The 26,399-nt window shown below is 34.3% G+C and overlaps 1 protein-coding gene and 1 long non-coding RNA gene across 2 annotated transcripts in view; one reads left to right on the top strand and one right to left on the bottom strand.

Annotated features, from left to right (window-relative positions):
• Positions 1-26,399, top strand: part of LOC122712399 (zinc finger protein 395) — a 94,286-nt gene that overhangs the window by 55,512 nt on the left and 12,375 nt on the right. The window contains exons 3-5 of the mRNA XM_043932045.1: positions 7,400-7,617; positions 8,149-8,462; positions 13,055-13,126. Coding sequence (XP_043787980.1) covers positions 7,400-7,617; positions 8,149-8,462; positions 13,055-13,126 — 604 coding nt within the window. The remainder of the gene's footprint in view (positions 1-7,399; positions 7,618-8,148; positions 8,463-13,054; positions 13,127-26,399) is intronic.
• Positions 8,544-10,327, bottom strand: LOC122712403. Its single transcript, XR_006346333.1, has 3 exons — positions 9,663-10,327; positions 9,386-9,577; positions 8,544-9,314 (listed from the first exon to the last, which is right to left on the bottom strand). It is a non-coding gene; the product is annotated as an uncharacterized LOC122712403 (long non-coding RNA).

Consider the following 26,399-nt stretch of genomic DNA (forward strand, 5'->3'; position numbering starts at 1 on the left):
AGAGAGAGAGAGAGAGAGAGAGAGAGAGAGAGAGAGAGAGAGAGAGAGAGGTTTGTCGTGGTCGTGGCGCGACAAGATCGCGTGTTCGTGTTTGTAAGTTGGGTTTCGACCGGTTTTACGGGGATAGGGATAGGTATGGGAATAGGTAAGGGTGGAAGAGGAAGTTTGTTCGAGGAAGGAAGAGGGTGGAGATAAATGCAAATGTGCTTGGAATCGAAAGTCTTGTCTTGGATATGGAAGGAAAACTCGACAAGGAAATTGATCGATGATTTTCTGATGTGTGTGACGATGAAAGTTATAAATAGAGTGATTAATTGAGTTAGTTAATTAATTTTATGTCACCCTCGTCACTTCCTGTACTGTTGCGAGGGTAAACAGGAAGGTAAACTCGAATGGGGGATTGGTTTATGTTCGATGAATTTTCGATAATTTGTAATTTTTTTTTTTTTTTTTTAAATCAAAACGATTGGATTCAATTTTTCGAAATAAATGATTTCTAAAAAATTCGGATTCTTTAAATTCGAAAAAATTTAGAAAAAGTAAAAATGATGATGATATCGTTACTCGATATTCGAAGGTGTAAGAGGATTTTCCTGCACTGTAGAACATAAATTAAAGGATTTTTAAATTCAATTCCTTTAGCTGAACCCGTAAAACGAAAAAGCTACTGGTTCTCGAAGTGTATTGGAAAAGGTATCCGAACAAAAATTCTCTTTCTCCTATTAAAACGAATTAAACCCTTCCGAATGAAAAGAAATTTTCTAAATCCAATTCGTTAAATCGAAAAAAAAAAAAAAAAAGAAAACTGCGACACCATTTATCGGTTCAATATCCATACATTGGAAAAAGTATCCAAAGATAGAAAGAATTCTACTATTAAACTTAGAATTAGAAAAAATTTCTAAACCCAATTCTTTAAACCGAACTCGTAAAAAGAAAAAGCCATTTTCGATATTCGTCCAACGAACAAAAATTTTCTTTCTACTTCCAGTCTAAACTCTTCCAAAAATTAAAAAAAAAAAAAAAAAAACCACATGTTCAATACCCATATCCACTGGAAAAAATATCCAAAAGAATTTTCTCTCCGCTATTAGACTTGAATTAAAAAACTTCCAAACCCTTAATTCCTTAAACCGAGCTGGTAAAAAACTCATTATCATCGATTCGACGAACAAGAATCTTCTTTCTACCGGTTAAACAAAAATACGAAAATAAAAGGAAAGATTATCGAAAGCCGATTCGTTTAAAAGGAAAAGAAAAAAAAAAAAATGAAAAGCACGATCGGCTCGATGTTCATGTTGGTGGAAAAGTCGCGGCAGTCGGCTAGCAACACACGGGTTTTCGCGTGGCCAGGCGCACCACGGGTCCTCCTCCTAGTGACCCAGTTCCTCCCCTCGGCCACGCGAGGGGGATGCCGCCCCGAATATGGATCAACGTGCTTCCCGACCCATATAGAGAGAAGTGCATTACGGTTTCTGGGGCAACCACGAGCGTGGTACACCGGGGCCAGGACACGGAATCAGCCTCTCCCCTTTACCATCCGCCTCACCCAGTCCAAGTCCGATCGGCGCCGAGGGAAAATTAGATCGAAGATGAAACGACGCATACTGTACGTAAGAACGAACGTAGAAGCTCTTCCTCTAGTAGAAGCGTTTTCTAAGCTGATATCTTTTTATTATTAGTTGGGATTAATAGAATTTTAGAATTTTTTCTTTTTTTTTTTTTTTCTTTCATTAATCTCGAAGGGAACAATGATAAGTTATTTTTTTTTTTTTTTTTAGTTTTATATCGTTGAGCTTCCGAGTTTTTCGTTTTTAATTGTATAATTCACACGTAGTTTAGCTTTTACACAAGGAATTGTATTATATCGGTTCCATTTTTATCGCTTGAGTAAATTTTTGTTAAGCGAAAGAATGTTGAGTAAAGATGAGATTTGTTGAAGGAATATGCGCGTTAAGGATTATTGATCGAGTTGTTCTGTGAAATACGAGAAATTTCGTTTCGTCCTTTCCTTGTTTCTTATTTTTTCCTTGAAATTTTAAAAATAATATTTTTTTTTTTTTTTGTTAATTTTTTTTTATCATTGTGATAAAATGATCGAACTACGAAGCTAAAATTTCTCGAGATTTTATATTTATAGCCTCAAAAAAAAAAAATATTTTATTTCACATTATCCACATTGGAGGATATTTAATAATAATATATAATATTTAATACTATTATATTTAGTAATATTATATTTGGAAGATAGAAATAACACAATCTACCATTAACTGAACTTCAATATTACTTTTCTCATTATTTGCCCATTGAACCATAATACATTATTGGAGCTATTTGGACAAAATGCCCTCGATACTCGATCGTAAACTTCTCTACCTGAAAAATAACGGTACAACCGCCATTAACCTGAAAAATCCCTACCGCCATTACACGTCTAATCCTCTAAAGGGTATAATCGAAAAGAGTTAAACGTTGTCACGTTTTTCGGATCGGTATATATATAGGTGTTGAAGAAATTTTTGAAGGTCGTTGAAGGATCTCGATTTAGGGACGCGATTTACGATCCTTCTCCTTCTCCTCGATCATTCTTCATTCCTTGGCTCAGTGTTGCACAACGAGTCATTATCGAGATGATAACGCGATGAAATATATTTAGTGACACGCGAACGTGTGCACGCTTCCGTTTTGCGTTTTTTTGCTAATTGATCGACTCGTTAATGATTATATTTTTTTTCCTCTTTGTTATTATTGTAAATTATCTCAATTGTTGTAATTTTATATAAAGGAATTTTAATATCCCTCGATAGGATTTGATTCGTTGTTGAAAACGTAAACGAGTTCTTAATGACTTTTAATCTTTTCAAAGATGATTATCGTAGAACTTGAAATGGATTAAGAAATACGATAAAATAATCTAATCGATATTTAAACCAAATGTGATGATTAAATGATTCTGAAAATGATATTTTCACGCGATAATATGGAAAATTTATGTATCAAAATTACACGTATCTCGATTGAAATATCTAAAAGTAATAAACGTTACGTATATTCCACTATAAAACTGGAACAGCAGAGAGGCAAACCGTCCTGTCGACTCCACAAAGGGTTAAAATCCACGGACGTTAATTGAAAAACTTGGATCTGTCCCCATGAGCCAGTAATATATCCGCTTATAGCTATGTGCGATTAAAAAAATATATATTTAAATTATTTAAAATATTTCAAATTTCAAATTTTTAATTTCTAAATATTATCTATTATTATTATTATTATTATTATTATTATTACACGTTATATAAAAACCTCAACGATGATCAATTATCAAAAAAAATTCACTCTAGCAGATATACACAGTTTCCAGATATTTTATCGTCAAACTCCGTACACTCCGGTGAAAAGTGTTCACAACAGTTCAAAAGCAGCAAAAATCAGTAAAAAAAATAAGAGAAAGATAGATAGACACGCTGTGAAATGTGGAGAAAAAAAGAGAAAGAATGGGATCGATCGCGAAGCTTCTCCAACCAGGTTTCTCACGGCCCAATTTCGTATATTGTAAACGGTGCTCGCTCGTAATTAACACGCAACGCGCAAAGAAAAGGGATGGAAAAAAGCGCGGTCGACGACGAGGAGGAAGATTATCCCGGTCCACCTTGACTCGCGATGGCCGAACGATCCGCCAAGTACAAGGCAGCCGGTGGAATTATTCGGTGCACTGCTATCGAGCCAATTTACTTTCTCTTTCGTTTTTTGCACGACACAGTGTTCGCGAGCTCTAGCGGCCAAAGCGTGGCGGCGTCTCTTTAATTAAAACGACAGCGACACGGATAAGCGGTTTTTCGAGATCGAAAATTGTTGTCCGAGCTGTCAACCGTGATCCTTGTAACCTTCAAGAGTGATTTTTGAAAGTCGAGATGCGGTATAGTTCTTGCTGTATGAAGTGAATTTTAGGCTGCGTTCTCATTGAAAGAAAAAAAAAAAAAAATTCTTTTTGTAATTATGTTCTTCGATAATCATTCAATTATGATATTTTTCTATTTTTTTCTTTTCTTATTCATGTAATATTAATTTACCAGTTCCTTAGAAAAAGCAAAAGTAGGGAAAATTTATTTATAAGGAGAATTCATCTTTTATAATATACGTTTAAAAGTTTCTGTGTAGCATTCTCGTATAGGTTAATATTTTAGGTTGGATTATAGCAACGATTACCATGAATCCTCGGTCGAGCCTCGATGCCGTTTCTAACGGTACCCATGGTATACTTCGAAGTTTTCTTCCCCCACCCGATCCACCTTTAAGCGCGTTTCCACGCGGCACAACTCTCTTACTCCTCCTCCTCCGCCTCCTCTTTCGTTTAACTTCCACTTACCTGTTGCAATTGCACGGTAATTATCGACCGATCGTAGTCTATCTATCTATCCCGACTTAACTTTCATGTGCTCGGTATATTCGACTTGTATGGAATATACACGATTACGAAAATGAGATGATCGGATTTTTATTTCTGTGTTGGTTCTCGAACATTCGAGAAATGGATTAAACGGATCAGGAATTCACCGATTTTCCTCCACTAGCCATGGTTTTTCGTTCGTACGATAGGATTTCACGGTAGATCGATCGAAAACGGATATACCATAATAAGATTTCAAACAGCCAGGATTTAGTTTGCCAATTGACCACTATCTCTCTCCCATAGTCGATAAGAAAGAAGAACATTTCTTTGTTAGAATTTTCCAGAAACATATCCCTTTACGGTCATACGGTTGGGCCTAATGGCCAATTTACAAAAGCATAACTGTACACGTTAAAATCGAAGCTGTAGGCGATACATGAGAAACAAAGACCAGAGAGGGCGCCAGAGTAGATTTAGACCGAATAGAGTAGGTAGTGCATGGGACACAGTAGTGCCGAAAATCTCGTGTAATCGACGATCTTCGATTTTCTCTCGTTATTAATTATAATTTCTTCGTTTCTTCGTTCGTAAACACGTTCCTCCACACACGTTGAACAGTGATCTTGGAAGACAGAGAGAAGGTGGTGTTACTTTCGAAATACCGTCTCTTCTAGTTCGTGCGTCATTCTGCCGGGTAACGCGACGTTTCACTTTCGACTCTCCGATGTACCGCTCCGAGCGGAACGGCTAAGCGGTGGCCTTGACTACGTTTCGTGCCTCCCTTCCCTCTTCCCTCTCTCCTTCCAAGTTAAAGCGCACAGATATCGTGTCCTTCGTGTACACGTACTTCGTGTATCCGTTCTTCGTGTCCACCGACTATACCCCGAACGCTGCTCCATGGAGTTTGAAGCTGAAGTTCTAAGGTTTCTCGCTTCTCTGGAAAGTTCTGCTCAAAGCAGGGAGAAAGAACACGGGTAGGTGAAACTTGTAGATCGTAGAAAGTGCATCGAGCGGCGGACGGCAATGGTGAGGAGCAATATGGTTGTTTAAAGGATTTTCGTCTTTTTTCTTTTTTTCTTTTTTTTTTTTCCCCTATTTCTCTTCGTTTCTTTTATCGCTTGTAAATGGAACTCGTAGTAGATATTACTACCGGTGTTCTGGAAGATAAGGGAAGATAAAGCTATGTGCTGGAAGATTAACTTAGTAGTTTTCTAATGATAAACTTTATGTAACATTCGATTTAGATTTGACATAGGAATTCAATTATTGGACGAGTCGACAGTTTTTATCTATTTCTGAGGTTCAAATGTATGTTAACGATTAACGATAGTACAATATATAATTTTTTGACCAAGTATATACTAAATATTTTATTTAGCGTTGTAATGTTAAAAATTATCATAGAAAAAGTAATTAGGATAAAAAAATTTCTTTAAACGAATAAAAGTAAAATATCGATATTTTCAATTAGAAATAAAAATTGAATCTTTCCAAGACAACGGTATCGTCGACTTTATTGTCTCGCGAGAAGGGATTGATACTCGAAGATAACGAGGAAATTTTACCCTATAATTTCCTAGAAAGTCACAGGTTTCTATCGATTACTCGGTGTCGAGTGTCGAAACATCCGATCTACTTACGATCTACCGTATCAAGGGGTGTCTTCCCCCAAGAAACTTATCTCTTACCTTTCGACACCGAGTAATCTCGCAAACCTTGTAAACCATGAAACTGACAACCTATCGTGTATCATTTTGAATCTTTTCACTCGTTCTATCAAATTCTAAAATATATAAAATTTCAAATAATTATAATATAAAAGATTAAAAATTTTTCCGATTTAAATAACAAATTTTTGTCAACAAAAATTATCATTCAAATTATTATCAATAAAATTATCACAGGAAAAAAGAATTAACGTGATATATATTTAAAAACTTCGAGTATTTCAACAATCGATATATCAATTTTATATTCAATCTTCACTCACGAATCACTCACAAAGATCGAAAAGAAGGACGAAATTAACCTAATTCGGGGGAGGTTAGACCAAGAAGCCCGTGGCGTGGTTATATCGTTGGCATCTTTACTAGCTCTTCTTGGAAAATTGTAATTTACAGCACGTTGGAACATTACGGTACAATGACCGCCCCGACCGTCCACGGAATATCGACTGGAAAAAAAACATTATTTTACGTAATTACAGAAGCGCGAAATTCCGGGAAAAGGCCGGCAACGATCCATTGTTACTCTTTACGGACGACAGCCTCTTATTGTCGTGACAGACTACTACGTGTATATTCGTGTCACGTTACTGAAACATTTCTTCCACGAAAAATGGAGGAAGGAAAAAGAGAATGGAAAAAAAAAAAAAAAAAAAAGAATGGAAAATCGTAGGAAGTGGGAAAACGAAACTTCCTCCGTTACGAAACTTGCGTGTTCGTCCGCTAATCTGCGTTACGTTACGCCGCGTATAGTATTACGTGAACAGATCACGTTTGTCGAGTTTTTACTTTGTCATCGGATCGTTTGCCGTTTCGTGTGTAACGTGCGCGTATGATTGATGTATGCGCATTCAACGCTTATAAGTTCAACATTGGGGAAACTTAAAAAGACGGGAAATTATCATTTCGCATTCGTATTCAATTGTATTTTCAATAGTAACGAATAAACTTTACGAATAATCTAAACTTAACCTAACTAACCTAACTAACCTAACCTAACCTAACCTAACCTAACTTAACCTAACCTAACTTAACCTAACCTAACCTAACCTAACCTAACCTAACCTAACTTAACCTAACCTAACCTAACCTAATCTAACCTAACTTAACTTATCGTAACCTAATCTAACTTAACTTAACCTAACCTAACCTAACTTAGCCTAACCTAACTTAATCTAACCTAACTTAATCTAACCTAACTTAGCCTAACTTAACCCGAACGAATCTTGATTTTGCACGACAACTTAACTTGTGAATCGTGGATTATCGATTGTTCCAGATCCAGAAAGCGGCGACCCAGCTCGAGCAACGATTCTGAACGATCGTTCAGCGGTTGGAGCGAGCGAATACCCCACGGATGTGGTCGCGAGGGGTGTCGCACAAACGAGCGCGGCGACTGCATGGATGAATGCACAGCCGCGCTAGTTCTCATGTCGCTCTCGTGCTCGCCACACAGCCCTCACAATCCTTTACCGTTACACTGCCAACATAATTACGGTTAGTATTATAATTTCGAATAATCCTATCGAGTTGTATAAAATTATCATACTATTTTATCATGTTCATTTGAAAAAAAAGAGACTGGGTAAAAGGGAATAAGAATTAAGAACGTGTTAGGAGTTAAATATAAAATTGATATATATATATATATATATATAAGCAAAGAAAAATTAATTTTTATATTTATTACGTACATTTGAACGATCAAGGAAAGCGGCTATAAATTCAACCTTGCCGCAATGTCTGACAACAGGTTCTATCTAATCTCAATTCAAAAGATTAATCGCAACGATCTTTCAATTCCAATTCATTAATCTGAATCTTCGAGTACGTACACAGATACAGAATTTTTTCTACAGATAAAATATATTATATTATATTTATAGGCACGAAATTGTTAATCGAAAAGAGAAATCTTTAAACCCCGAAATTTAAATCGAACACGCGTTTCAGCAACCAAGAAACGGATGAATGGAGAGGGGCAATGATTAATTTAATTAAAAACGATCCTCTGGTATTTTCGAAAAGGTTCCTGGGGAGGTCGAGGAGGCGGAGGTGGCGGCATGGTGGTCGGCTCGCCAGGAGTCGGCGGCACATCGAACAGCAGCAGCAGCAGCGGGGCTTCGTGGCGTAGCGGCACCCCCAGCCCCCCTCTCAGCGACGAGGGGGCGCCCACCACCGGCTCCCTGTGGCCGACTTCGGCCCATTCCTCGCACAATCAACAACACTACCCTTACAACGTGTCCGGATCGTCGTCGAGCAGCACCCCAGGCTCGACCACCACTTTGGACGAGGGCATAGTGCCCGATTACCTCGAGGAGCAACACCCCCGCAAGAAGAAGGTAAGTTCGAGCCGAGCGTAACCGAATGGTGTGATGATTGTATCTTTTTCTTTTTTTTTGTTTTTTTTTTTGTTTTATCGATCGATCGATGGAGGGGGAGGGAGAGGGGGAGAAGTTTGCTTATCGCACGAGATAACGATTCGTTTGCGTTTTTCTCCGTTGGCGAATCCGTTGGATGAACTTGGCCTTCGAACAGTATAGGGAATTATCTTGTCGTTTTATTGTCGAGCTAAGCAGGTTCTTCATTCTTCCTTTTATGGGAGATTTATTTTTTGCTTTATCGTCGAGGGGTGACGCGCGAGATTAGTCATCTTAATCGTCATGGATATATTTATATAGAAGGTTGTTTCGAAGGATAGAAGAGGCCGTTTTTCTGGAAAAATTCGCGTCGGTTTTGGTGGTGGGTTTCTCAGTTTGAAGGGGATCGGCGGAGTTTGAAGGTTTTTTTTTCTTTTCTCTCTCTTTTGCATTTATTTCTTTCTCCTTTTGTGGTAATATTTTGTTCGTAAGTATTTTCAATTTGTGCGTTAAATCCTGGATGGATTAGTCTTCTGGATGGATATGTTTATAAAGCTTGTATTTTAAAAAAAGCAGATTCTCCTTGAAAAAAAATCTACAAAATTTACTTTTACTCGTTACTTTCTTCCATCTTCCACTTTTACTTTCGTGGTTTCCTTATCATTCTTCGTGCGTCATTTTTCTCGACAACAAAGTTGCAAAAAAAAAAAAAAAGTTTCGCAAACTTCTCGAGATAAGATTAAAAAAGTTGCTTTTATTCATTTTTCCTTCTTCTCTTTCTTGCACACAGGTATTCTTCCATCCACGAAAAATACCATATTTCAAACTTCTTATCTAAATATTAATTCAAATCGCAATGTCGCAAAAAGAAAAAAACAAAAGCAAAAAAAAAATTGCACACTTACAATTTTCCACTCCGAAAGATCTTTCGAACGCCTAATGCCAAGTGTCAACCCTTTGCACTCCAAGCCTGTTTCGCTCGAAACTCCAGACTCAGACCCGCGCCTTTCATAAGGCGGTAAGTCTCATAAGATTACCATAATTAATCGTAAGATAAGATTATAAAGAGCTTAGGAATCTATTTATGAAGCTATATTCTAAAAAAATCAAACATAAATAAATATTGTTGAAGAGTCACCGTTGGAGAGCAAAGGGTTAATAAATTCTCCTCCTCGTACATACTTGAACGCAGTTTTATCGTGAAGATCCTGTTCGAAGCAACGTCTCCTCCCCCCTGCCTCCGAGGGTTATCATCGGGGCGCACAATTAAATCGGTTTCACGAGGCGTGGCGGGCTTATCTCCTCGAACTTGTAGCCCCTTCCGCGTTCTACTAAGCCTACATTTAATTAACGACAAACGAGAGGACTGATAAAGCTGGTCGCACTTGCGTAACATCATACATACGCCGCCGGGAGCTCGAAGCAGCGTGCTTGTGCGCGACGCCGTGAGATGATCTTTCAGGGCGAGGAGACGCGATGGTGGTGGCGATGTGCCCTTTTCTTACGTAGCCCAAGTGTCGCTTCAGTGCCGATGACGGTTGGTGTCCGGTGGAGAGGAGTGGGGATATGCGCCGAAGCTTGAACGCATTGTCCGTGACGATTTTCCATGTGCGCGAGAGCGAACGACTCGACTTGGAAACGTGTCGAATCATTTTGCGTCCAATATTGATTTTAGATAATTGATTTAGTTCTTTAGAGTGGTTTAGAATGTTTCAAAACGGGCAGTTTGAAATGAAAATGTGATTCGGTGGTTTGACGATGATAATCGATGATAGTCGAGGCGAGATAGGCGGTTAAAAATTGGGAGAATAATGTCGCGGTTACGGTTTCGATTACGGTTTCGTAAAATAAAAGCTGGATTATTCTATGAACGACGAGGTACGTATATATTTGGTTTTGGATGACATTCATGGAGTTGGAACATATTATTTATATTGCTTTCTAGAATTTTGTCTTTTTGATTTGTGCGCGATGATGAACGTGTCGATAATTGGGCGTATTTTCGTGTAAATGCGTATCGCGATAAGTATATAAGGAGATCACTTGTATATCGCGTTTGATTACGCAGCATCTGTTTACGATGTGTTCCGATACCATTGGTATCCGAAACGTTTATTATGGCTCGACGAATCGTAATTATCGTTTCCCTCGAAAATTTTAACGATGCTTAAGATATTATGAAGCAACTTGAAAATACCATTACGTTACAAAAGTTATGAATTTTGTTAAGTATAAATTTTCGTTAATTAACACGCTCGTCGTTTTAAACGGATTATTAATAATTTTAATAATTTATCCTTTCGTTATGCAACTTCTCTATCATCTATCGTAATATTCACTTTAATTCTATTTCCTAACCTTAAATCGGTAATTTTAAATAATTTATGGCCGTATAATAAAAGCACAATACGCGTTTCATTTCAGTTTTTATTACTTTTTGCAGTAATAATCGATAATTCTAAGAGAACTTTGTGGTTAAAGAAATAAGTTTTTCATATCCATTGAGAAGCAAAAAAAACCAATGCAAAATGCAGATAGGAAAAGAAACTCGATTAATAGATTCGATTAATAAACTCTTTATATAAATAGAAGAAAGAAATAATGAAGATTAAATCTTTCGAATTAAAACAAACGTCTGACGAAATTTCTTCGATCGTGTTCCCACCAAATAATTTCTCCTCGCTCAGTTTTCTCAATCGTGAACGACGCATAGTTACGAAACGTGAGACGTCTCGTTTTCACCCGGGGCTCTAAGAAAGAAGAGAATGGAAAAGGGAAAGAGAGAAAGAAAGAAAGAAAAAAGAAAAAAGAGAAAAGCACCGGAATCGTCTGAATGCAGAGCACGTCAATAACGGTGTAACCTTGCAACGCTCGAACGATCGAGAATCTCGCGTTTAGATTTTCATTTGGATCCATTCTAACTCCATCTGCGTTCTAACCATCGACTCGAACATCCAATCGATTTTTTTCTTTTTTTTTTTTCTATTCCTTGAATCCGGAAAAAATTTCACTCGTGTGGTGAAAAATATGTGATACAGGGATTAAAAGTGTTTTAGAGCAAACGTAGATAAATTCGTGATAGTGCAGCTAACAATTGATGTAATAAATTTGATAAATTTGATAAATCAGAGATTAATTTACGAATATATATATATATATATTTATTAGATAGGAATTTTTGTTGATACATTCTGATTATCGGGAAATTAAGATCTAGATAATTAACGATCGATTAATTGCCGTTCTATTGTTATTGATCATAAAAGTATTTCTATTCCTCGGTCATTTTTGTAGGAATGAATAATCGATGAAATATTTAGCTTATTTGATATTTGGAAAATTTGGTAATACATTTTCGATAATTTTTACGAATTATCTTTAAAGTTTAGCAATTTTGATGATGTTTGTTTGATGTATGTTGATAAAAATTTCTATTAAATTTGTAAAAAAAAAAATATACGAGATGAAACGGTGGTTTGGAGTTTTGGTTAGAAGCGTCTGATGTTGAAATTTAAAATTTTCTCCGAGCAGTGACAGTAGTACAAGGTGTATTAGGATGAAGTGAATGGAATTAGGAGAGGATTAAATCGTGACGATATTTGATGAGGAAATTCTCTGACTATCAACGAGCAGAGAGTATATGTATGGAATACGAAAAAAGTCGAATGAAGGGAACGAAACGAAGTAAAAGTGGAGAACTTTTGATGTAACACGAAAGCAACAAAGCCAGGATTGAATATAGAGTACCTGGGAACCAAACCTGCATACTTCATTTTTCCTTTCTTCAAAAAAAAAAAAAAAAAAGAAGATTGATTTTCAAAAAAGTTAATAGCTTTTTTCCTCTTAAAATACAATTTTTACCTTTTCTTTTCTTCTAAGTCATATCTTCTTCTCACTAAATTTTCCCCAGTCACGAAAACGTTACTTTGAGAAAAGTTTTCAAATATCATTCATAAATCTGTCGTTTTCCAATTTTATCCTAAAACATTTAATAATTCACAAGCAAAAAATTCTATTATCTCTCAAACAACCAACATTCTTTACGCGTAAAATCTTTTCACGTGTCTATTAATTTTAGAGACATTTAATAAAACTCAGTTTCTTCGTCCTCAACTTCGATCTTTATTAAAGAAAAAAAAAAAAAAAGAAAAAGAACACGTGTCTAATATATCTAGATGCTCCACTTTGCACATTGTGAACTTGAAGTTAGACTTATTGCGTGCATAGATTGCAAGTATGCCCACCCTTCGTAACGATCGCAATCGTCTCAGACGGTCGATCGTATAGTAGACGCATATGCCAAATGGACGCTGATGACATAAGCCTCGACCGAGCCAACGGTGTAAACACGTGCGGCGATTTTCGGTAATTTCGTAAGATGGCTAACAAGTTGAACCTTGAGGTATTATCGCCGCGCTCTAAACTTAGGCGCGCGTCGCACTAAGGATGCCGGTGGAAAATCGGTACGACCGGGTCCAAAAATAACGAGGGGCGAGGCTCGAGCGAACGAAAAAACACGGCCTCACTTGCAGCCGCCTCTCCGGTTAACCTGTTTTGCCCTTATGGTTTTTCAGATCCGGGCGAAAGTGAGCCGCGACCCGATCGAGAATGGACCAGCTAACAGCGCCGTCTACGAAAGCGAACAGGTGAGTTTTCTCCACTTCTTCTTTTTCTTCTTCATAAAATTCGTAATGGAAAAATTTACAATTCGATCGAATCATTCTTAAGCAAGATGTATTTATATTCGTTATTATATACGTTTTTAAAAATTTTCGAGTATAAATCTTCGATTAGGAATTAATAGGATTAATATTCTCTTTTCCCATCTACAACTTAATCACTTAAATCTTGAAAATTTTATCACTTAGATTTTAAAAATATTCAAGTATATTTATTACTTATATCTTATTAAATATTTTCTTTTTTTCGATGAATTTCGTGGAACGTCGCTCGCGTCATATCAATGAAATTCATGTAAAAATTTGCAACTCAATCGAATTATTCTTAAAGATATCTCTATTCGTTTTTAAAAATTTTCAAGTATATATTATAATCTTCGATTACGAACGATTAATATTCGAATCTCTTTTTCTATCTACGACTTAACCACTTAAATCTTAATATTTAAATATTCCTTTTTCTTCTTCAACGAATTTCATATGCAACATCGTATACCAATTCATGTAAAAATTTGCAACTCAATCGAACTATTCTTAAACGAGGTATGTCTATTCATTTTTAAAAATTCTCAAGTATATATCAATCTTCGATTAATATTCGAATCTTTTTTCCCATCTACAACTTAACCACTTGAATCTTAATATTTAAATATTCCTTTTTCTTCTTCAACGAATTTCATATGCAACATCGTATACCAATTCATGTAAAAATTTGCAACTCAATCGAACTATTCTTAAACGAGATATGACTATTTCGATATACATCGATCTTCGATTAATATTCGAACCACTCGAACAAACTCCCACCTAAACCACTTGAATCTTAACATCTAAATATTCTGTTTTCCTCGATTATTCCGTGCAACGCCTACCACATCGGCCGCATATCCCAACCGTTCAGCTTTCGATTATAAGCCCGTCCTTTTGCGAGGCCGTCTCTACAAATGCCAACGGGCCGATATATCTTCGCGGAGAACGTTCGTAACCCAGTTAGCCCCGAAGGTTCCTCCTACTTTCACCGACCGCAAAGTCGACTTCTGTCCATTCAACTGGCCTCCCGGAGTCGGAGGAGGAATCAACGACCCGGTCGAGGTACCGTTCGAGTTTGCCACGCGGCTGGATCCGCGCGATCGAGCGCATAATTTTCGACTACTTTCACTGGCTTCGCCACCTGTGCCTGTCCATTTTATTCCTCTGAATTCGCGCACCTGACCCAGTTGACCGTTTCGAGAGATATCCGCGTCGAGTCGACGATCAAGGTCATTGGGCTGGCTAGATTCTCTCTTCTCTACCAGATAGACTGGTTCGATGGACGTGTACCATATCATATTGGCAATCGTGGGCAGGAAAACTCTCGATAGGGGCAGGGGACGGCCAGGAAGTGGTATTCCATGGAACGATCCATGGAACGATAGCGACCATGTCACGATGCTCTTTCTATCTGGCTTGCCTATTACTTGAATGGCTGATATGTGAAAGTATCGATTAAGTTTATTTTTGCTTTGTATTTTCGATTAAATTCGATTGGGGATATTTTAGGAAAAATCTGTAATTATATTAAGAAATGAGAGAAAGTAAGATTGTTGGTTTAAAATTTATAATGTGGCAAGGGCTTACGACCAGAATATACGACGTCTAGAATAGATTTTTCAAGTTCAAGCTCTTCGATTCTTGTCTCCTCTAGGATTTTCGAAATAATGTTGGTTATATAATTCTTCTAAAAATATATATTTTAGTAAAATCCATATTTAATATTGGTGGAGAATATTTTATTGGTAAAATGTTTTTTCTTCATTTTTAATTTATCTTAGAGGTATAAATGTTTCTTTGATACGTGCAATCGTGTATGGTAAAATCGGATGCATTCTGTTTTTCTCGAAATCATGAGCTATAATCATGTTCGTTATGATGACGCTAATGTCGCGACTGATAAATAATCGCACTGACATTGATGTTATCGCGAAACATCGAACAATAATTCTATTAAAAATTATTTAGAGTAGAGTGCGCCACTGAAATGGAAACTGTAGATATATCTATATTATAATTCTTCACTTAAAAAAAAAAAAAAAAAAATATTGATACTGAATTAATATTTCTAGCTATTTAATTATTTATGTTTAACACTTTAGTTTGATAAAATTTTTCTTTTTGACACAACCATATATTTACCCTCAACTCAGCATTCTTTAAATTCTACTAAGAACGTTTCACCGCTCAAGTAACTCCATTATAAAATCCTTGTGCTCGAAGGTCTCGTAACTATTCCAGTCACCATACTCCACGAATAACTTTCATTCACCCTAGTAAATACAATCACTATCAATCGCACGTTCTCACTTCTTTTCCTAATCCTCTTTCTTCACGACCCTTATTCCCTAAACTTTCAAGATTTCGAATCGGTTATCAAAATCAATTCTAATACGAAATCATATCACCTGTCTCTCTCTCTCTCTCTTTCTCTGTCTTCTTTTCCTACATTAAAAGGATGCGTCTGCGCAGAACAGTATTGCCAACGCGACGCACGCCTCCGCATGGACCTAGATCTGTACGGAGCACGGCAAGAACCGGCGCCGGCGTTGCACCGCATCGCAGTGCACACAGTACGTGACGTCATCGGTGGCACGTGCCTTTCCCCTTGCCTCCCACCGCAGCCGGCACTGCAGTGCTGGGTGGCGTGCAGAGGGGCGGAGGGGTGGCCGGCCCAGAGGGATGTGGTGGGGGAAGGTAGTTAAGGTCACCGTGGCCCTGACTGCACGCGCGCGAAATGATATCCGTGTGCAAACCGGTGCAATTGTGTGCGATCTCGTGCTCTTGCGATTCACGTGTGCGCACGCGCGCTCATAGTATTCACGGACGGAAAGATTTATTTCTAATTCCACCGCAACCGTTCTTTCGTCTCCCTCTTTTCAAACTCGACCACGACAATAACTTAGAAGGAGAAAGAGAGAAGTTGTGCATAGATTCGAGGTGAATTCGAGTGATGGTCAAGGCCCGCGAGCCTCGACGGCCAACTTTCCTTCCTTTCCGCCCACTCGTCGTCCACCCTTTGGTTCCTAGGCAGCTGGGGTGGAGGGCCACGAAATGACCTAGAGTGTCGAGCGTGGGCTTCGCTCGGGCCGCGCGTGGCACGGCATTGCATCGTTTTTGAACGTGTAGTTGCAGTAGAGGTGGGATCCTGTTGGTCGGAGGTAGAAATGGTTGCTTGGTTTACGAGATATTGGACTTGATGCAAATGGCTGAGTATGGGTGTTGATCGATTTTTTTATCTTGCTCTTTTTATAATAACATTTTCAAAACTCGTGTATGATATTGCGAGAGATTCTTTCGTTGGATTATCTAATAATAAATGAAGTGCTTGATGAATATTTAATTTGGAAAAAGGTAGTTGTTAGCATTAATAAGCTATATATGATAAATTTGAAATATAAAATATAAAATATTTCTATTACTATCATAAATTTAAATATAGTGTAATAATAAATTTTTTTTTACCATTAAATATCGTGTTACAATAATTATCATTGCGAAATTATGTAAATAATCTCGAACTAACTTAACCTTATTTGAAAACGAAAACGCAATATAAACATTCTACATAATTGAATCTGCTTCAAAAAAAAGGAAGGAAAAATCACTAAGAAATATTTTTTAATTTCCAATCATTTAATACATGATTATATTCAGCCATTTATATCTTTATACGCATGATGCGATCACACTTTCTATTTAACTTCTCAAAGCTTTCCTAGTGATATTTGAACAGTAATTTATAATAGATAAAATGAATAGTTGACGAATATTGTAAACGGCGCTTTATGAAAATATAGCAATACATGCGACACCGTGGCCGTTACGGGAAACATAATTCTAAAGTTGTTCAACGGACAAAGTGAGAGTAATGTATCCTTCCATAAATTCTTTGACACGTGGTTAGATTCGATAATTTAATGTCTCAACGAAATCAAGGTCGACTGCATCTTCCCGGTAAATCCAAAAATATATCTAACGCAATAAAATTACATCGATGCACTATACTCGTTGCTTGCTTCGTTATTCAACTGTAAAATCATAGTAGAAAGCATACTTAGCTGTCAATCAGTTACATAATTCGACCTGTCGTTTGCATAACTTAAACGAGAAGAAAATTATGCGAATTTATCTTTCATATCATATTACGTAATAGAAATTCTCACAATTTTATATTGTGTGAATATTGATAGTTAAAGACGACATTGATTTTATACCTAACCTAATTCAGAAATGTCCAATCATTTTTAAAATTGAAAAATATACATGAAAAATTTATAGTAACGTAAATTAGATATATATCATTATATTTTTTAAATGAAACATTGAATTTTATGAAAATTATATGAAATTATCTGTGCAATTTTTTAAAAATTTACTAAATATCAGATAGAGATGTTCTCGATATACAAATGCGGATGTTCCGATTCATTTTCAACGATATACATATATATGCGTGCGTACAGTTGAAACTCTGGGACGTTGGGTTGTATTGTGACACGTCCGTCTATCTTACGTAATAATATTGCGTAAACTTGACGTTCACCGTAATGTCTGTAGTACATATTTCCGTGCGCCCAGCAACAACGAACCGGCTAGAATCAGGTCTGAAGTGTAATCATACATTCTAATTCTCTTCTTTTCTTCGTTTCTTTTTTGATGTTATTATATTGTGTTAGATTAGTTAGATTGCTTTTGTGATTTCGTTTAATTAATTATAATAATTATAATAATTAAATTTCGATATATAATTTCATATAATATTTTTAATTTTTTTTTTTTCAGATAAATTTTTCGACCTAATTACAAATTTCATTTTTCAAAACTTCCTTTTTTTTAAAGGAAAATTTTTAATGATATTACCAAATCAATAAATTATGTAGAAAATAATTCTATTATTAATATATGCAACGTTAATATTGTGTGATCGTTAATAAGTGTCGGTGACCATGACTAACATTTGAAGCAAGTAAAAAACAAATTCTGATCCTCTTTGTTTATATACTTATATACTTTCAAACTTCGACGAGCCATTTGATTCTTCCTATTACATATTCGATTCTCGTTTAAAAATACAACCACGTAGAACGACATTATGTATTGCATCGACAAAACATCTCAACGACTTTTGCCCGTGCCATAACCTCAAATATTATTTGATTATTAAACAACTCACGAAGTTGTGCGTTCAATGTTCTTAATGTCAAGTGTATTAATATATTTAAACTGATCATAATAACTGATCAGTTCTAAAATTAACATATCCAAAATTAGATGATGTGATTTGATTAGGTTTTAAATATTAGATCGACTCTGATGATATTTTATTCAGTTATATCACGTGCAGGATACAGTTAGAAATAGATTTATATTTGTAATTACAATCTTTCTCTTTGAATCAAATTAAAGATTATGTATTTTTATATTGATAGATAGTATTACTTTTCATTGAAGAATTGTAATTTAATTTAAAATTTTAATTGAATATTTTAAATGATATTATTGCAAATATATAATTATTAAGAGAAAATAATTTTTTTATTTATGTTATATTGATTTTTTCATTTTTTATTTTTTCAGAAATTAAATATTTTTATATTATAATAGTTTTTAAAACATAAGATTATCATAATTTTCTTTTTATTCTATCAAATTAAAAATATTACGATTAAAAAAGAAAAAAATTAAGAAAAAAAATAAAACTATAAAAATATACTAGAATCTCATAAATATCGATATATATATTATGTTATTAATTTCAAAGAAAAACACGTTTTTTTCCACTACAATATAAATCATTTAAATGTTTAATAAAATTGAAATCTTTATTCTTTTGTGCTTCATTCTCGTTAATATATATATCGCTTCACAATCTAATAAATTATTCAAATCTCATAAACCATAGAATTAAATATAAGAATTAAATAATTATTTTTCATTTAATAAAATAATGTAATAACTTTTATTATAATATTATATAATATTATAAAAATAAAAAAAGTAATATTACTGTTAAAGTAGATATCTTATATAATTTTTTATTCTATTTTTTATTTATACATCATATTATACATCATAAATATTATCATTGTTCATTTTAAGTGAATTATTTCCAATTAGTCAATTAATTATCCTAAAATAATAAAAAAGTAATCCGTAACATTCTATTTTGTAACTAGTAAATTCACTAATATTATTAGTTCATGAATTATTGCGCAAGAGGACTCTAAGATCGCAAACAGAATCGAAAATTCACACTCTCGATCTATGTATTCTATGACTATACGCGCCATGCTAGTTGACTTCTCATTGTCGCGATCTTGAGATTGTTGAATGGAATGCGAATGTTGGAGACACAATGCGTGCAAGTTCTTGGGAAGGCCAACGTGCATATATTCATTAGAACATCTCCTTGAAAACTATAGCTTCATCGACCTTGTAAGGTTTGACGCGCCGGCTAATGAGCAAAAGAAGTAAGGAGTGCCGTGGCATACGTACATGTGTATACATCAAGTATTAGAAAACTAGTAACTAACCGGAAGGAACGAAAACATTGCGACGTGATGTTATTTTCTTTCGTGGAATTCATTTTAATTTCATTTTCACGCGTGAAACTTCTAGCTTTGCTTCCTGTTCGATGTAATATTTTCTTTCACTGGCTGATCAAATGTAGGTTTGTACTACTGAAAATCATTTTTTTTTTATCAATGCGAATTACTTAATAATACTTAATAATTACATATATTTAATATTTAATGTTAAAGAATGTTCGTGAGAAGATCAAATTAAACGAACAGATGCAAAATGTGAGATTATTTCGTATTCATTTTGTAAAGCTTATGTTCATCTTTTTAATTTTTATTTTATATATATTTTTATTCTTTTAAATGTTATTTATTTTAAAGATTTTAAGATTTATCTAAGATTAAAATTCTTAGATAAAATACTAGTATGCTTGATAATTGTTATCAACACGTTCAATCATATATATCTATCTTTATGTTCGTAATCTTTTATTAACATCAAAATTATACATTACATCGATTGTATAAGAATTATAGTCTGCAATGAATCTTCTTGCTAATTAAGATAGCTCGTATTTTATAATCAGATATCTATCTTTTCAGTAATTTACATTGAAATCGACCTCAAATTTTGGCATAGAGTTTAAACATACGAGTTAATTATTTTTTTAAATAAAAAATTAATCTTTTGAATGCCAAATAACTTCAAGCTTTATCTTTTTTACTTATCTATCTATTATTATATTTTATCATTGCTAAAATTGTACTATTATTAACCTATCTACTTATAATCATTATTATTTTCTATTTTTTTCATTTAAATGAAAAATAAAGTCACTAAAATCACTGTTAATTTTCATTTTCATTTTTTAATTTTAATTTTATTATTCAACATGATTATTTTCTAATATTCTGCTATTGTCTATAATATTGAATCTTTATTGAACAAATATAAGAGAAAGTGTTCACAAATTATTTAGCTATTATAAAAGATGATCCTAATATAAAAAAGTTAGAAAATTAGCAAGGATTAGTGAGACACCTAGTATATTTCAAAAGTCCTAAAGTCGAGGCATAAGATTAGCATTCTTCCTGCGAACGTATCTAACCGGTCCCTTTCTCGACAGGTAAAACTTCCACTTGTATGACAAACGATGTCACGTGCATGCAGGTGCATATGTAACCAGACTGACAAAGAGTCGATCGAAATGAGAACTGAGAAGAGAAGAGAAAAAAGGATCGAGAAGGGGTCTCTTCTCTTTTTCACTCTTTCACATCTTTCGTTTCGCAGGGGTCCTCGTTAGACATTTTCTGTTTGGGTGTTGGAGAGGCGGAGGCGAGTCAAGGCCGTGTGCGGCACCATTGCGAATTTCAGCTGGTTACCGAACAGCTGGCTCATGGTGGGGATAAGATACGGTTCCGGCTCGAGTTGTCCTAGGTCCTGGCCTGCTGTTTTTTTTACGCGCGCGCCAAATATACGTATTGGCCCGGCTCTGGATTTCCTTAACGAGGGATCATGATGCCCCAACTTTGATATATGTTATAATTAAAGTTTAGTGATGGATTTAAATATATATTTGCAAGGTTCGAATATTAATATTGCCTATATTTAGTTAAAATTTTTTATATATGCATTTATCAAGATACAAATATTTGAATTTGAAGTTTCATATTGCCTCGTAAATAGCATTATTTGCTATTTTTAAATAGAAAATTTGCGTTTCATATCTAATTGAACTTAAGAACTTATTTTCTTTATCTTTGTTTTTTTGTCTTTCGTTTATTCTTTCTTTGGCGCGCCTAAAACGCGAAATGATTGCGCGCAGGCGTGTTATCGACCGTCCCTGTGGACTCTACCTTGACCTCAAACAGTAAAGGCAGTGGTGAGCAATTAAAGCTCTTAAGGGCCTTGGCTGGACGAATCGATCCGCCTCATTAACGCTACGATAATCGATCTTGGGTGACGGTGCTTCATCATGCTTTGATTCTTAATCATTTGTCGAGTGGTTCAATTTTTAGAGTCTTAAAATCTAATAGTGTTTTATAAAAAAAATGTGAAGATTTAAAATTTTTCAAGGTTAACCCATTTTTTTAATTGAAATTTATTAAAGGAATTTATGTTTTTCCATTCATATTGTTCAATCAGTTTGTATCAGATTTTTAAAACTTAATGTATACTTCAAAATTAAAAAGTTTAATTGAATAGCTTCTAATTTAAACTATCATGGTTATCTATGGGGCAATAATATTAAATAAGAAACTGAAAGTTTACTGGTAAAATGTATAAAAAAAAGCTCGTCGTTTGAATTACTAAAGTTTTAGGGCAGATCTTGTTTTACGAGTGAAGTTTTTCATTATATTGGAGATTTGAAAGCAAGTTCAGCGCTTGAGTTTGTTCTTTGAATGTTTAAGTGTCGTAAATTTTCTATTGAAAGAAAATTATAAAGTATAAAGTTTTTAGAAAAATTTATATAGAATCGTATAAAACATGATATAATCCATGAGAATGGATGTTCATAATCGAGCAGCAATGCGTTTAAGAATTTTAGTATATGTGGCGAGATATTTCCGTGAGATTTCGACCATATGCACAAAATACGATAACATTTGTATGAATGATATATCATGCTGTATTGCATTGATTTATATTTGGAATATTTTGTGGAATCATACATTCGCGTAAAGTTGTTAATTTATATCAAAAATTCAAACTTGTAAAAATATTAAAAAATTTCAAACTTTCATATTTACATTTAAATTATCAAATTATCAGTTTCGAAATTTAAATGTTAAATTATAAAGTAAATTTCAATCTCAACTTCATTCTTAATTAAATTACGCTTTTAATGAAATTAAGTCATCGGTATCAAATTTTACGAAACATTTCAATATATCCCTTTTATGATAAACAACTGTCAACCACTAAAAAAGAAATCAATTGGAGGTTAACGATCCGCTAAAAACTTCCTGAACAAGAAAAAAAAAAGTATTTATACGAAATGTATTGTGCGTTGAACGCAATCTCGCATGATCCCCGATCATCAGTATATTTTACATAAGCAGTAGTTTCGACATCGATCGAATCGCATTCGTGCAACTTTCTCCGGTATCGATCTCGAGTCAGGAAAGTCACATATCTATTAGGGACTTGTTCGTCCATAAAACTAGCTTATGAAAGAGGAATGCTCGCGCGAAAGGGGAAAGTACGACGACGTTCGTTCGTGGCGCGGGCAGAAATGCGTTTTCGCTTTTACTCGTTACCATCATCAGTTAACCTGCGTGAAATTTATCCACGGACTTTCGATCGTTTTGCATTTCCTGCTTGGCACGTGCGTTAACGCGTGACGTTTAAACTTGCGCGTAACGGCTCGTTAAATTATTCGCCACTCAATTGAATAAACTCATTTCTTTCTACAAAAGATTATTAATATATTTTATGTTGAATAATATAAAAATATGTCTTTCTTCATTATTTGATAAAAAAAATAATTTCTATTAAATGAAAAAAAAAAAAATAATATAACAAACAGATGTAATGGATATTTCTGTTTATTCATAATTTTCATGAATTATTAGAATCGAATAATAAGAAACAAATTGCAATTTGTTAACTGACTTATTATTTACATAAGCGAATAATTTTAGAAGATCAAAATTGCTTTAATTATTATTTTATCATAAATTTCATAATAATTATTTAAATTTAATTAAAAATTTTATTTAAAAAACAAAAAATTATATTCTTAAAATCAGTGAGATTTCATAGAAAGATTGCATATAAATCAATTGTGTAAATGAGATATACGAACGAAAAATTATTATGAATTTACGCTTGAAATTTGTAAAAAGAATTAACATCATCGAGTTAACTTCAGAAGTCCCCAAGCGTAGTGATTTTCATCCAGTCAGAAAGGCGATTTCCCCTGAGCCTGAGTAACTGTAAACTGGTCCTAAGACAGGCCGCGCCCATCGTGTTGCTCAACTTCGGTAAACCGAGGAGAACCGGTGTCTCAACGGCATGGCAAGGCCGTTGACAGCGGCGGGGAATCAATCATTGTCACGCTTTGCAAGCAAAATCCACAGCCACTGCGCTGTTTATTAGCTAGCTAGCTGATTCGTCGAGAAAGAACTAGAATTGCGGGAACTGATCGTTATATTTGTTTATTATACTGGATCTTCCATTTTTTTTCTTTTATCGTTTTTTCCTCGTTCTAGCTCACTTGTGTTTTAACTTCGAAACGTAGAGAAGATTACCAACAGTCGGATTGTGAAACGTTTCTGTGTCGTCGAAGCATGCAGAAATCGAAAGCAGAATTGGTGATGGTAATATACTTTTACTTGGGTGTGTGTATAGAAAGAGAGTTTACTTGGAAGAACTTGTTAACGGTTGGCAATTGTAGAGGTTAGGTTGTATTGTAGGTTAGATAGTATTAAAAGAGAATTCTTTTATTTGAAATGGTCTTTGAGGTTAGTACAGATGAATTTTATGGAATTATGTAAGACATCTAAATATTTACGTATTCTATTATATATCTTATTTTTATTTTCAATCATTTTATCGTTGAAACGGATATTTTTAGAGAACTAAGAAACGAAGAAAAGATTCAAGATAAATATAGCATCAGCGAGAATAAAGAACTGTATTTTAGGAATAACAAAGAATGTTAAAATTGAATGAGATGAATGGAAGATTCGATAATGTCGGATAATAGAATTCGTGAACAAGTTAAAAAGAATTATCGATCTCAATATTATATTTTTAAAAGAACACTTCTTATTGATAGAATTAGAAAGTAACCCTGCCCTAGGGTAATATTATCCTCGAACTGTATCCTTTCTCTCCGTTTTGTTTAAGCATTCTATGCGAGCCATTAATCAGCTGGCACTTAGATTGTACCACCTGTTCTAACATTTGCGAACATGACCTTGTTCTTCGCTCAATTCTTTCACTATAAGACAGCAGTGTATATATATATATATTTCTATTGGTAAATCATTCATTTAATTCTTTGCATCATTTTAATAATTCTGTAAAATTTTGTTTTTTTTTAATTTATATTTAATTTTTTCTACAAAGTATTCTCAAATACATTTATCTAAATAGAAATTCATAACAATCTTATCATTTTGATACACATTCTTAAACGTGTAAATATTGCTGTCCTCAAAATGAATTGAGAAAAATATTTGTTTTCACATTCAAGTATAATAAAAAATAAAAGAGTACATGTAAGAGATTTTATTTTTGTTTGTTATATTGGTATATCTAATCTATATTTTATATAAAAAATATATATATATATTTTATATTTCAAAAATAATCAAAATAAATTTATTTAAATTGTTGTCAAATAATGATCTTTTATCCACGAGCCAAGAATAGAAATCATTTTTTGATTTTATTTTGTTTGCAACTGATTAGTACGAATATATTTAATTAAAGCACTAAACGTTTATTCGAAAATATAGAGATAATTCCACATTGAACAAATACCATTCAATAGACAGTCCGAATTTTATTTTTGCAAGTACAACTACGCATAATTTATCTCGTGCAAAATAATCGGACTTGTTTTTCCCGCGAATTCTGAGAATCATGCGCAAATCTTTTGCAATTATAGAAATGGCTATATGAATAATAGATTCACAAAGAATTATGTATTAAAAAAAGAAAAGTATCGAGTCTATATGGTGGATCACGAGAGAGGTTATATTAAAAGAATTTTCAGCTAAATTATAATTTTCTTTATCTCTTTATTTCAATTATTTTAATTATTCGTTTTTAATAAAATTTATATATATATATATATATATATATATATATATAATTTAAATTTAAGTAAAATTTTGTATTTAAAGCTATTTTAAAATTTAAAAGTATTAATACCGGTTTGCAAAATTTTATAACTGCGAGATTAGCATACGCGATAACACTTAGAAAACATCGATGAAAGTGAGTCCTTGAACGAGGATCAAGGAACCAGACGAAAACTTGCAAATAAATTGTACAAATATCCACAGACTCCGTCTGTAGTCTCGTTTGAAATTAGGCATATGGGTACAGACATGAATCATCAGATGTAGTAAATTTAAACGATCATAATCAATTTTAAAAAAGCAAAAAATAATACTTAAGCTTCGAAATAACATTCGTAGTATTAAAAAGTATTAAAATTACCTTGAATCAAAAATAGAAAGAGTAGAAAATATGTAGTAAACGATGTAGCAAGCGATGAAGTTAGAAACCAACTCAAGGACGCTAGCCTCGTTGCATCGAAAGAGGCCAGCCATACCATCGATCGAATTTCCTGATACTTTTTTATCGAATCGAACGTACTATGTATACTTTTCGCGACTTCAGATTGGATGTTGAACCTTCCTCGACCGATAACGACTAAACAGTCACGTATTATGTCCAGTTTGGCAATAACAAGTGAGCCTCTCGCGATAAGAGCGCGAATAAATATTTCTTTCGTTGCGGTAAGCCTCTCTGGCCTTGAAAAAAACGTTCCTATATGAACAATCACTGGCGTGAGTTCGAGAAGCAGTGAACGGTAACAACTCGTCGGTTGTCAGGCCTGACAGCCGCCTTAAAAGCGTAACGTGTGCCCGTTTGCACACTGCGATTCAATCCGCATGTTGACCGTCAGAAAAATTCTCATACGTGACCAAGTAGATGCGTTTCA

This window comes from Apis laboriosa, unplaced genomic scaffold (assembly GCF_014066325.1).
Source record: "Apis laboriosa isolate Shangri-la unplaced genomic scaffold, ASM1406632v1 scaffold1_cov151, whole genome shotgun sequence".
Lineage (NCBI taxonomy): Eukaryota > Metazoa > Arthropoda > Insecta > Hymenoptera > Apidae > Apis > Apis laboriosa.